The 12,383-nt window shown below is 38.0% G+C and overlaps 1 protein-coding gene across 2 annotated transcripts in view; it reads left to right on the top strand.

The window, feature by feature from the left end:
• slco3a1 (solute carrier organic anion transporter family, member 3A1) overlaps nucleotides 1-12,383 on the top strand; it is a 78,392-nt gene that overhangs the window by 51,668 nt on the left and 14,341 nt on the right. For both annotated transcript variants that reach the window (XM_017704235.2, XM_017704234.2), the window contains one exon: nucleotides 7,177-7,275. In XM_017704235.2, coding sequence (XP_017559724.1) covers nucleotides 7,177-7,275 — 99 coding nt within the window. The remainder of the gene's footprint in view (nucleotides 1-7,176; nucleotides 7,276-12,383) is intronic.

A 12,383-nucleotide genomic window follows, 5' to 3' on the forward strand; every position in this document is an offset into this window, starting at 1 on the left:
CTCAATGTGGTTGAGACTAAGAAATGCATCAAGGTGTTCTGCAGACTTGGAGAAAAGCTAGGCGTGGCAGTGTGTGTGAGCAAGTAATCAAGTAGAGTTTACTGTGTTCATGAACATGAAGTGACTTTTCAGTGCTGTCACTGCTTTGGATAGCTTCAAGTTTGCATCTATATGGCATGTTTATCATACTGCCATATATGTACAATGTACAATGACATTACTAACAGGAACATGTCTTTGATCAGCACTCATGCTCTGAGAAGCTTTATGAAAACGTCCCAGATCTTAAAACCACTGAAAGTTTCCATCAGTTCAACACATTTAACCATTGAAACAAGCAGATAGCACCTGTTAAAGATGAGTGAAACCAAGCTGTTACGTAGATACAAGGTGCAAGTGTTTGTAATATCAGTATGTGGACTTTGGAGAAAGTCCCTATCATTTTTGTCCTAATTTGGAACAAGTACAGGCATGTGTAAAAGTTTGAACACCCCTGGTCAGTTTACACGTTTTGCTGACTCACCCACTATTGGGAACGAACTCTGAATTTAAAACTGAACACAATAAAACATGTATGTGTCATGTATTTTCTCTTAAAGCAGGGGATGCCCAAACTTTTGCAAATGGCTTCAAATGACTTCATTCGTTGTCAGCTCTGAGATATGTGTGAATTCTGATGAATGTTAGCATAACCGCACAAAGTTTATCTCTCTGGAAGGCTGCGTCTGTGGCCTGTCACTGTTCTCTGAAAGGTAGCTGTGCAATCTTTTGTTTCCTTTTTGAGGTTTCCTGTGAGGACAGCAGTAGTGGCCGTGTTGCTATGAGCAGTCAATATACACATACACACTCACACACTCAAACACACGGTCTCTGAGGAAACATTCAAAACACATTGCCTGCCTGTTGTTCACTGCCTAGCACTACCACGTGCACACATACAGACACATGCGCATGCTCAGGACGGAAATTCTGCAGCTGTTTCTTGTGAAACGTCTGAGTGGAGGTTTATTGGTTGAGGTTTATTTTGTAGACAGAAGGTGCTGACCACTGCTCTAAACAGTGACCTTGATGCAGTTTTACCTAGCCACTCTGAGCTGCTGGTTGGTTAAGTCCTCAGCCTGTTTATGGATGGTGTTCTATTTGCAGGATATGTGAATATGGTGGGTAAGAAGGTCAGCATGAGCAGAAAGCAGGTTTACAGCATGTTCGAAATGTGCTGTGACACTTGTGTCAAAATGTATAATCATTTGGGAGTGGCTGTCCCTGCTGACCAGTCCCCATTTGACCTGCACTGCCAGAAACAGAAGCTTCATATGAAAAAGAGTTCAGGCTTATTAACATATACAATACTCTAAGCAACACTAAAAAGCACTATCAACAACTACTGCTTTTATGAAAGTTTCCTCACTTTCCATGGAGAGATGAATCAAGCCCAATGCCAGTATCACGCAGTTTCCAGCTTGGAAAATGATATGTATATTATATCCATATCAAATCATCATATGCTAGTGCAGCAAAACAGTCGTGTGCATACCACATACCACAACAGTGTACACAATAAATATACAGCTAACATCTTGGTGTACATACGACAACTAGCATCAAACGTCGAAACTCGTCTATGTAGCAGTGGGGCGAAATATGCTGCCGTAGCGGAAGATATTGTTCTATATTAAGAATTAAGCTATCTGCATGGAACAAAGCAGAGCACTCCAGATCATTTCTTTAGGTGCTGTTTACATTCGGAACGGAGACCACTGATGATCTTTGAGAATCGCTGTAAAGATATTCTGTCCCACAGACATGTTCAACAAAACCAGTAGCATAAAGGAAGCAGACAGGAGTGCATTTATAAGCATTATTGTTTTTACTAAGCAAATTGCCTGTCTTTCAAAAGCAATGGAAATCTTTTAGCCACCACAGGTTAAATTAGTACATGAGCTAATGCTGCAGCTAACAGACGAGGGCTAGTTGTCGCGGTCATCGACATGTGGTAAATTCTGTGAATGATGTGGCAACGTGTCAGCTTGTTGAGGTAGTACTGAGAACTGAAAAACGTCCTTTCTTATTTCAGCTACACTGTTTGCTTAAGACTTTCTCAGTCATGTCTGCGGTACACGAAGGCACTCATGTTTTGTAGAAACCTTAGCAGAGTAAAATAGAGTAATAAAACATTTCACTGAGTGAGAGGGCACAGAGCTGCCAGTTTATTAGGCTTGTATGCCAGATGTGGGGGGACAACCATAGCGCCATGGAATAGACCTTTTCTTTGTTTTTCTTTGCTTTTCATGTGATTGTTTTGCCTAAATTAGCCTGTGCTTTAGTATAAAGCAGTTTGGAGGGGCTGAAGGTAAGACAGACAAGGGTTTACCAGATATTTTTCATGTTAAAGATGATTGTTAACAAGGACCGTGTGTCATTGATGCGAAGAACTACTCTTATGAAGCATCAATATCAGTTTGCCTGTTAATGGTACCTCTTTGTGGAGAATTTTTAGCGTGCTAAATGTCAGTCAGTCAGTTAGTTAGATGCCAGTTCCATTTGGTGCTTTCCATCTAAAAAGGTATATTTTCTTCTGCTGTCCTGCACCATTTTTGGAAATTACTTGTTTTGGTGTAGTTGTTAAACTCTGCATATGAGTTTTCATGTTTGTATATTAATAATAAAAGCAACAAGAAAGTTGTGTCCCCCCCCCCATTCAGTTATAAAGAAGTATTTTTCCTATTCTTAATAAAATTGAGTATTTAAGGACACATTTGATAGTATCTTTGAAAATGAATTATGAAATGTAACTATGGTTGCAGCTCTGATCTCTATTTTGAATACTGAATCTGATCAAATGTTACTGAATCTTAAAATCAGTGTTCTAAGACAATATGTGCTCTTCTTTTCAGTACAAAGAACCATGATGCACTTTGCTTGAGAGGAAATGTGAAGCTGCTGTGCACAAGAAGACCACATATGTGGTTGTGGCTGGGAGAGTGTGTGTGTGTGTGTGTGTGAGTGTGAGCTTACCCCACCTCTTTAGTGGGCTTTTAGGTCTAGAAGCAGACCTTCGTTGTCAACACAACTGTGTATGAACACACACACACACACACAGTTTATATGCCCCTCTTTGATGTTAGGCATTGTAATTTAGCAAGTGGTGAAACTGACTCACTTTTTCCAGAAGGTAACTGGCTGCTGCGGGCGACTAAACAGCATGTGCTGGGCTGACTGTTTCACACACAGAGCTATAACGGAGTCAGGCTCTCAGAGGGCCAGGGAAGAGGGGCTGGAAGTTGCCCCCCACCCCCACCCCACCCCACCCCCTGCACAAGCATGATATGAGGTACATGCTTTGGTCAGTGGAAAGAGCACTATTGTTTTGAAGATCCTTCATTTTGTGTATGTATAGTAAGTATATAATGAACACACTTGTAATGCGATAAAATGCTCTCACTTCTAAGGGTTTTAGAAGCTTCTTACATTTACTACAGTAATGCAGACTGAATTACTAAACTCAAGCTCAAATCACAAATATGGATGAAATGGCTGACCTGTATAATCCATTCAAACATAACCTTTAGTGTTAGAATAACACGTACTAACACAAATACTTTTGTAAAGATAACTGAAGGAAAAAAGAAAGAAGCCAACAAAACAACTAAGAATTCTAGGAAGGTCTGCTACCCTGCTACAATATTTATGTTGTTCATTACTCTGAGTTCCTGCTGTTGATTAAATCTGGGTTGAAAACTTGAAAACTGACAATCACATTAGTCAGTAAAGCATTGTGTAACTAAACTACTTGAGTTTGTTTAATTTTGGACCGTGTTAAGACTTACTGAACGTTGGTGCTAATGTATTTTGAGTATGCAAAAGCACTGGTTTCTGTTTTATTAGTGTGTGCACAGAAGCCTTTTGCATATGCACTGATGGTTGTCACTAAGCTGCAGGTTTTAGCGGCGTGGCCTTCATGAACACGCATTTTAAAGTATTGCATTGCTGAGACTCAAAACGGAGAAGATGAAAATGATCAAACAGTGCGATTTACTAATGTAATCTGATGTTAGTAATGTAACAGGAAATTGCTTTGAAAATGGAGACAAGATGATTTTTCTCTTCTCATATTACAAATTCTACTCATTTCTTTGAATTTCATCCATTTTCCTGAATTTCTGTTTTGTTTTTTCTTTTACTGAGTGTTACCTCTTCCCATACGGAAAGATATGAATTGTATGAGATGTCTTTGACAATGTATTACATTGTCCAAGTTGTTAATTCACTAATGCTCTGGTAGGTTTAATTTTATTTTCTTCACAGTAATTTCCCAAACGGCTTGCCTTTTAGCAGCTGGAACTACCAGCTTTTCAGAGAATTTAGTTTTCTAAATTAATTTACTGAGATGCAATGTGTGAATTGGCAGAGGCAGCAAAGAGTTGTGGTTAATTATACAGACTATGTTTTAGTAAGAGTTTTTGTATGTATATGGATTTTGTGTTTATAGGATGCATTCTCAGATGCTAGCGTCCACAAGTGTGATTTATTAATCAACTCTTGTGTACAGTGCCTCTCTACATTGGCTTGTCCGAATGAATTCACGACGTTTAGACGGCTGCTGTCGCAAATCGCAGCCAACTGTCACAGCACCTCAAGTTCATCCTCGTCGCTGTATGTTTCAGGAATGCACTCTGAATTGTCTGGCACTCATGCAGTAATGTGCAGCAGTGTTTAGCCACACAGCTAAGCATATTTTCATCATTTTCGGCACTAAAATAAATGGTAGTGCAAACTTGAATCTGTCTATTTTTTCAATCCACCATACTTGGTTTGTACAGGATGTAAAGGTAATTCATTGTGTAACTGTGTAATCAATTGTATTCAAATAATTATATAGCACATGTTGAAATGTAGGAAAACATCAGTTATACAAAAACTTTTTTTTGCATCTGGGTTACATGGTTATTAGCCAACTATACTTCAAAGCATTAACTGGCTTGTCAGGAAAAAGTCTGCCAGCCGAAGCAGGCCTTTCAGTTACTTTATATGAGAATGTCTGTCTATAGTGGTTATTCTGTTCATAAAGTTGAAATATCTCATCCTTATGAGTGACGGTGTTTAGAAAGGTCTGCTGAATGTTTGCAGGTATTCCCATAACACATAATAGCCCATCCAGTCTACATTATGAACTGGCTGTAGTGCATTTCTGAATCCTCTTCTTCTAAACTCTTTGTCTAAAATAGGGTGCACTTACAGGCCCACTCCGCATGAACTCAACTGCTTCAAAACAGCGTCCGGGCCTGATGAATCACTCTGTGAGTTAATGGAAAGTTTGAGGGAGAGTAACAAGGGCCCAGATATGGACGGGCTCAATGGGACCGGTGTAATCTCCCGGGCGACATCCAGCACTGACCCACTGTCTCCGTTTTTGATAGCATATTAGTGAGGATTTGTGCCCCAGATGTCTGTTGCTTCTGATGTGATGGCTGCCAGTTCAGGGACAGCTGGTTTTGGTTGCGCTGCTCGAGTCCTATATTCAGTAAATCCACCATTTTTTTTCTTCTTCTGTGTAAATGAGTTATAGTGAAGTAAAGGCTTTCTGTTTCTTTTTGGTTGATTCAGGGAGGCAGGGAAATACTGCTCTTAGTATTTTGCTCTTATTAAAATGGTTAAAATAACATGGCGGTGGTGGGTTTGTATGCCTGTTGTCAGAGTAATGAAGATGTGGGGGAACAGATGTAGGGGGAGTGTGTGTTTTTTTTGGTCCAGTGTCAGTGGTCTAGAAAAGAAGGAAAGAGGAACAAAGCAAGAAACTGTGGCTTTTGTGTGTCTGTTGAAACCTGTAAAATATTGCTTCACTGGTATTTCTTAAAATGTGCAATCCAGTCTGCGTATGCCGTCTTAAAAACAAGTCTAACAGAAGCTCGTTTTTTCTCTGTAATGTGCTTTTTCTTCTGCGTTTTTGATGGGAACTAATGGTCCACTCCTGTTCTGCTCCCAGCTCTTCATTGGTTAGAATGTGCCACCTGGTGGTTGAAACAGAAATTAAAATATCTCTCAAATGCTCCCCATTGCTTACCCTCTTCAATATTAAATATCCAATACTTTATTTTTAATGCTTTAGATCATTTGCGTATTTGTGTGTTACTTCATAGTTGTTACTTTATCAGCGTTTAAATTGGTTAATTGGTTAAATTAGAGAAAATATGCTCCGTTTGCTCTGATGCTGTGAGACTGAAGTGTAGTTTATTTGAGAACAGGAGATGGCAGCAGAGGTTCAGTGGTAGCATGAAACTGTTGCTTTCTTAATGAGGTGGATGGACCAAAAAGTGGTGCTGTTTTAGTCTGTATGCGTGTCAGCTTATGTCACAATAGAGCATTACTATGGTTTATTAGTTATTAAATGCTGAGTATGAATGAAATCTGCCCTTGTTATATAAATTGTAATAAAGTCATTTTCTGCATCATATGCAGCTCTAAACAAAATTATCTAAGCATCAGGTAGGAGATGAGGATAGAGGAGTTATGAACATCATGCTAACAGGTTTTCACAATTTAAAGACAAGAACACCCACTTCTGATGTATCTTAAATGTGGAACGTTTTGAAAAACTAAGCTTTTGGCTGTATTTTTGTGTGCCAGCTGGGTTTAAATGTAAAATATTTTCTCTTGGTGAATGCAGAATGAAGGGAAATGGTTAACTTTACTGCTAAGAATCTTATCTTTCAGATCATTTAACTAGAGAGAATGAAGTGCTCAAATGACAGAAATGGGCAAAAGATGATAACAACGAAGTCAAAGATAAAGTTAGCAAGATAGCTGGCTGAATACCTTATCTCAGTTTGAAGCAAAGTTTTCTTTATGATTTTGATCAACAACTGATGTATGAGTTACACTATTGCTAGCTAGGTTGTATTTACTAGCCTATAACGAAGTGGCTAGTCAGGATTGGTTGGCACCGCAGAGATTCCCTGTGGTTGTATGATGTATTTGCATAGTGCATGATGGGGGCTGTAGTGAGAACACTGATAAATGAAAACATGAAAATAAAATTGTGTTGTGTCAAACTCGTGAGGTTGGGCAGTATAATGTGCTGCGGAATAACACCACGAAAACATCTCTAGTGTCAGACCTGAATTCCCCTTTAAATCTGTTATTGTAATCGCTGACATTTCTATCTGTGTCCTTTGGTAGGTATACTGTTCTCCACCCTGGTGTTCGGACCTGCCTGTGGCTTTATCCTTGGTTCCGTCTGCACCAAGTTCTACGTGGATGCTGTCTTCATTGATACAGGTGAGTTTCACTTTCACAGTTGCCTATAGATGCAAGGCCACTTTGTTATTGTTCATGAAAGAAGCTCTACAAAACTTAGTTTGTCTACTTGCTTCGCCCTAGTCAGAATATTTTAAAATACTGAACAGCTCGTTAAGAGCTTTTGTGAAATTATGAATGTTTTGCAACCTAAAGAAATCCTCTGATAATGAGGATGAGTCTGAGTTCATGTTCCCTTTCAGGGCTCTTTTTAGTAAAAAGTTCACCCAAATACTAATGCTATCGATAATGAACGCTTGTGTTGGCCAATTAGCATTATGCAAATGCAACAGTCCCCGCTTGCTTTCATTTATTGTTATTCATGCAAGAATTTTCAGGTGAAGTGTAGCTTTAAAACTTGAATTAGAAGATAATTAGCTGAATGAGTGCCAAGCAACAAGCCTTAGCCAGCTGATTATGAACCTGCCACAAACCCTTTCATATTCTCAGTACACTTTACATTCTCCATCCATTTATGCCTTACTGCTATCTGCATTTGATTGATTTCAGATTAGGATGTTTATTCTTTATACCTGTCCCCAAAAAACACACACACACATATATATAAATACATACATATATATATATATATATATATATATATATATATATATATATATATATATATATATAGATATAGATATATATATATATATATATATATATATATATATATATATATATATATACACACACACACACACACACACATATATATATATATGTGTGTGTGTGTGTGTGTGTGTGTGTGTGTGTGTGTGTGTGTGTGTATATATATATATATATATATATATATATATATATATATATATATAATGTATATGTATGTATATATATATATGTATGTATATGTGTGTGTGTGTGTGTATGTGTGTGTGTGTTTTGGGGACAGGTATAATGAATAAACATCCTAATCTGAAATCAATCAAATGCAGATAGCATGTGTGTGTGTGTGTGTATGTATATATATATATATATATGTGTATGTATATATATATATATATATATATATATATATATATATATATATGAGGATGGCCCAAACAGCATTTTCCAGGCTTCAGAGGCATGATTTACTTGTTGATCTAAACTAGTAATCGAATAGTCACTCTCAAGATCATCTTTTTTTGACGCATTTGTGATCATTTGTCTGATGGAACAGATACACTCCTACTGTAACCCATGTTTCAGTTCACGCTAATTGTGCCAGACTGATCATTTATTTCTTATTGTATAAGAAATAACATGACTTTGTCACCATCTACATTGAAACTGGTGCAGTTTGTTGTGCTCTGAGGCAATGTGACGTGGCTGCCTTGCGTGACTTTGAGACAAAACCAGCTATAAAAAGTTGTAAAATTATTAACTAGTAATAGTCTCCAAAGTTTCCCAAACTCACCTAAAGCTGAATTCCAGAGTGCCTCTGCTATGATGACAGAAAACGCTTTGTGTCCTGTCCTGCAGCTGAAACGAAGCTACATGCTTGACAAAAAAAGGATTTATGTATTCTTCATTTTCTAGATGATGTAAATCCATACTTATAGCTACAGTGAAAAGCTGACATTTTATTTTGGAAGTTTATTGGCAGGTTGAAAAGCATGCCTGACTCATGTAAACCCAGAGTCTTCTCATTATCTGATTACCCAAGTGCCTATAAATACATTGAATGAATTACTGACAAAATCTGTAGTTATGAGAGTATTAAGTGCATGTAAAAGCGCACACTTTATCTGCTGCTTGCTTACATGGTCAACAAATAAGAGCACACAAGTGCATAATTTTCAAGGCTTTATTCAATAAATGTTAAACCTTTCATCAAACAATTATTAAATCTTAAACAGTGCTGCTAACTAAGATAGAAGATGGTTAACATAACTAGCAGGATAATAGGCCATGCTCACTACAGGACACATTCAGTTCTGGCAAACTTGGTTGGCATGGCCACAACCAAGATCAGCATAGAGATAGCCAAATATCAGCTGCGTCCCAGCAGCTGGAACTTTTTTTGCAAAAAATCACAAGGACTAAAATCCCCAAAAGCAGCTCAAACTGAGCAACAAACAACTGAGTTATTTGTGAACGAACAAAGTTTCAGCTGCCGAGTGGCTGGAAAGTAGCCTGTCCAGTGTTAACATCTGCTAGATCTGTGAGGAGCAAAGGAGATCTGTTTTGCAGTAGAAGACATCTGTCCCCATTTTGTGCTTTGTCTCGAATTAAGCTCCAACTCTAGAGCAGCTCAAATGGAGTTGTGTGTAGTTGTGTGCCCAAGCACTCATAAAGTTGAGCCCCTGAATGAGGCCGAGAAACTCTGTTCTCAGTTTTTCTGCGTTTTTTTCCTGGCTCTGATTTTCCCAGTTTTTTTTAGAAGGTCCACCTATTGGTGAGCTCCCACACCACCAATCACTGTGCTCCTTTTAAACATGAATGAGTTGCATGTGTTTATTTGGCTGTTAAGATGTGCAATAAATTCTGGAACTGAAGTACTGAAATACTGAAGAGTTTTGAAATGCTATCCATATTTTTTAATTACTAGCATAGTTACTTAGTTAGTTAGTTACATAGTTAATACTGCTGTATAAATTGTATTACCAGTATACTGCCCAATCCTGTTGTTAAGTATGGTATTGTTAAGTATGTGTTGCTTTTTCGGCCAAAATATTCAGCCTTTTTTTCTCTTTCGGTAACAGTAATTTTGATGCACCCTTAATAAATACATGAACAAATAAAAAAGAACAATAAACAAGTACTTAAGTAATTGAATGTATAAGGCCAGCCTTAGAAGTTAACAATGATGTTTCACAGTGAAGTTAAATTTTACAGTTTAGTCAATTTGCCAGCAATTAAGACAGCATATATTTGACATCTAGGTCAGCCAAACAAGTTTTTGCGCAGAATGTTTAGTTGGTTTGCAGTAATTTTTCTGTATATGGGAAAAGTCTGCAAGTCTGCATTGACCAGTTTTTAACTGTGTACCATCTCTGAATGTTAAACAGTGATTCAATTCATAAAGCTTTCAGAATGTAAGAATCAGGTCTATATGATTATGCCTGAAATGACACTGAGTAGGAACAAACCTAATGACAAATCGGTTGTACACTATAGCTGCAGACATTTGGCCGATGTTCATTCAAGCCTCATTCCTCATATCCAGTTTTTTGCTCAGTTCAGATGTTTCAGCCTTGATGGCACACGTTTGTGCATGTAAGAGGCACATTTCTGTCTTTAAAGAAAAGCAACCTGTGCCTTGAAGCAACTCACATGCACACATCCTAATCAGTAACGTCATTTAAATAAAGCATGTGCCTCATCAACAACAAATAAATGAACTAGTAGCACAAGCTTTAATTGTAAATGAAGGTCTTAATAGCTCTCAGCTGTTCATGATTAGGGAGAAGGTGACAAAAAGGCCAGGTACATTAATGCTTCTGCAGTTTACTGGCTGATAATTCGTTTTGCGCTGCTGCCACATTGAGATTGCATCTGTGCGAGAGTGAGTAATTGAGAGTTGGGAGAATTCTTGGCGGGCTGGCAGCGTTTGGGCCGGTCACTTTGAACTAATGTACAGTTAGGCCCAGGAATATTTGGACAGGGACGCAAGTTTTGGCATTTTAGCTATTTACCAAAACATATTCAAGATACAGTTGTATAATCAACATGGGCTTACAGTGCAGACTCACCTTTAATTTGAAGGTATTCACATCTTAATTGGAGGAACGGTTTAGAAATTTAGAAATTACAGCTCTTTAATATGTAGCTGCCTCTTTTTCAAGGGACCAAAGGTAATTGGACAATTATCTCAAAAGCTGTTTCATGGGCTGCACTGGCTATTCCCTCATTTATCCATCATCAATTAAGTAGGTAAAAGGTCTGGAGTTGATTCCAGGTGTCTCATTTGCATTTGGAAGCTGTTGCTGTGAACCCACAACATGCGGTCAAAGGAGCTCTCAATGGAAGTGAAACAGACCATCATTAGGCTGAAAAAAAGAAATCCATCAGAGTAGAAATGTTAGTAGTGGCCAGATCAACAGTTTGGTACATTCTGGTGAGCTCAGGAACTCAAAAAGGCCTAGACGTCCACGGAAGACAATGGTGGATGATTGCAGAATCCTTTCCATGGTGGTGAAAACCCTTCACAATGTCCCCCCAAATGAAGAACACTCTCCAGGAAGTAGGTGTATCAATATCTAAGTCTACTATACAGAGAAGACTTCATGAGAGCAAGAGAAATCAAGAGATCAAGCATGCATTTCACTTGCTTAAGACAAAACTTAAGACAGAAAGACCCACAAATAAGCAACAATTGAAGACAGCTGCAGTAAAGGCCTGGCAAAGCATCACAAAGCAGGAAACTCAGCGTTTGGTGATGTCCATGGGTTCCAGACTTCAGGCAGTCATTGCCTGCAAAGGATTCTCAGCAAAGTATTAAAAATGAACATTTTATTTATGGTAAAGTTAATTTGTCCAAATACTTTTGATATTAGATTAAGTGGAATTTAGCTTTTTATTTTCATTTCCCATTCCACTTTAAATGATGTAGCAGTTAAAGAAATTTGAATTTAAAAAATCTGCACAATGGCTTGAATCTGACATGACACATAGTGCTATACTTGAAACGAGAAGATGGACAACACAGACGAGAACTCAAAAAAAAAAAAAAAAACACAAGAATTGAAAAAGCTACTTAAGGAGGATGAGGGCGTATCCGAGCAGGTGGGCAGTGAGAAAAGATGCTAGGACCTGAATTTACTTTGTTAGCATTAATGTGTAAGACAAAAGGGTTTGCCAGTTTTCTTTTGATCACCTTGGTTATCTCAGCGTATCATATTAACAAAAAATAAAAGATATGAGTAAGAAATTAAGAAAATGAAAAGTACTAATTCTTGAAAAAAATATTTTGTGTGTGTGTGTGTGTGTGTGTGTGTGTGTGTGTTTTTCTCCCACTCTGGCCCAGGGTTACATGGCCATGAAATCCAGTTTAGGACCACACCAGTCAACCTCTTTTCTCCTGTGTTAGGAGATGTACTCTATATGTCCAAAAGTTTGTAGGCATTTGCTGTTTCAGTGTTTCCTTCTTGTGAAATCAAGGGTAT

Source organism: Pygocentrus nattereri, chromosome 7, assembly GCF_015220715.1.
Source record: "Pygocentrus nattereri isolate fPygNat1 chromosome 7, fPygNat1.pri, whole genome shotgun sequence".
Lineage (NCBI taxonomy): Eukaryota > Metazoa > Chordata > Actinopteri > Characiformes > Serrasalmidae > Pygocentrus > Pygocentrus nattereri.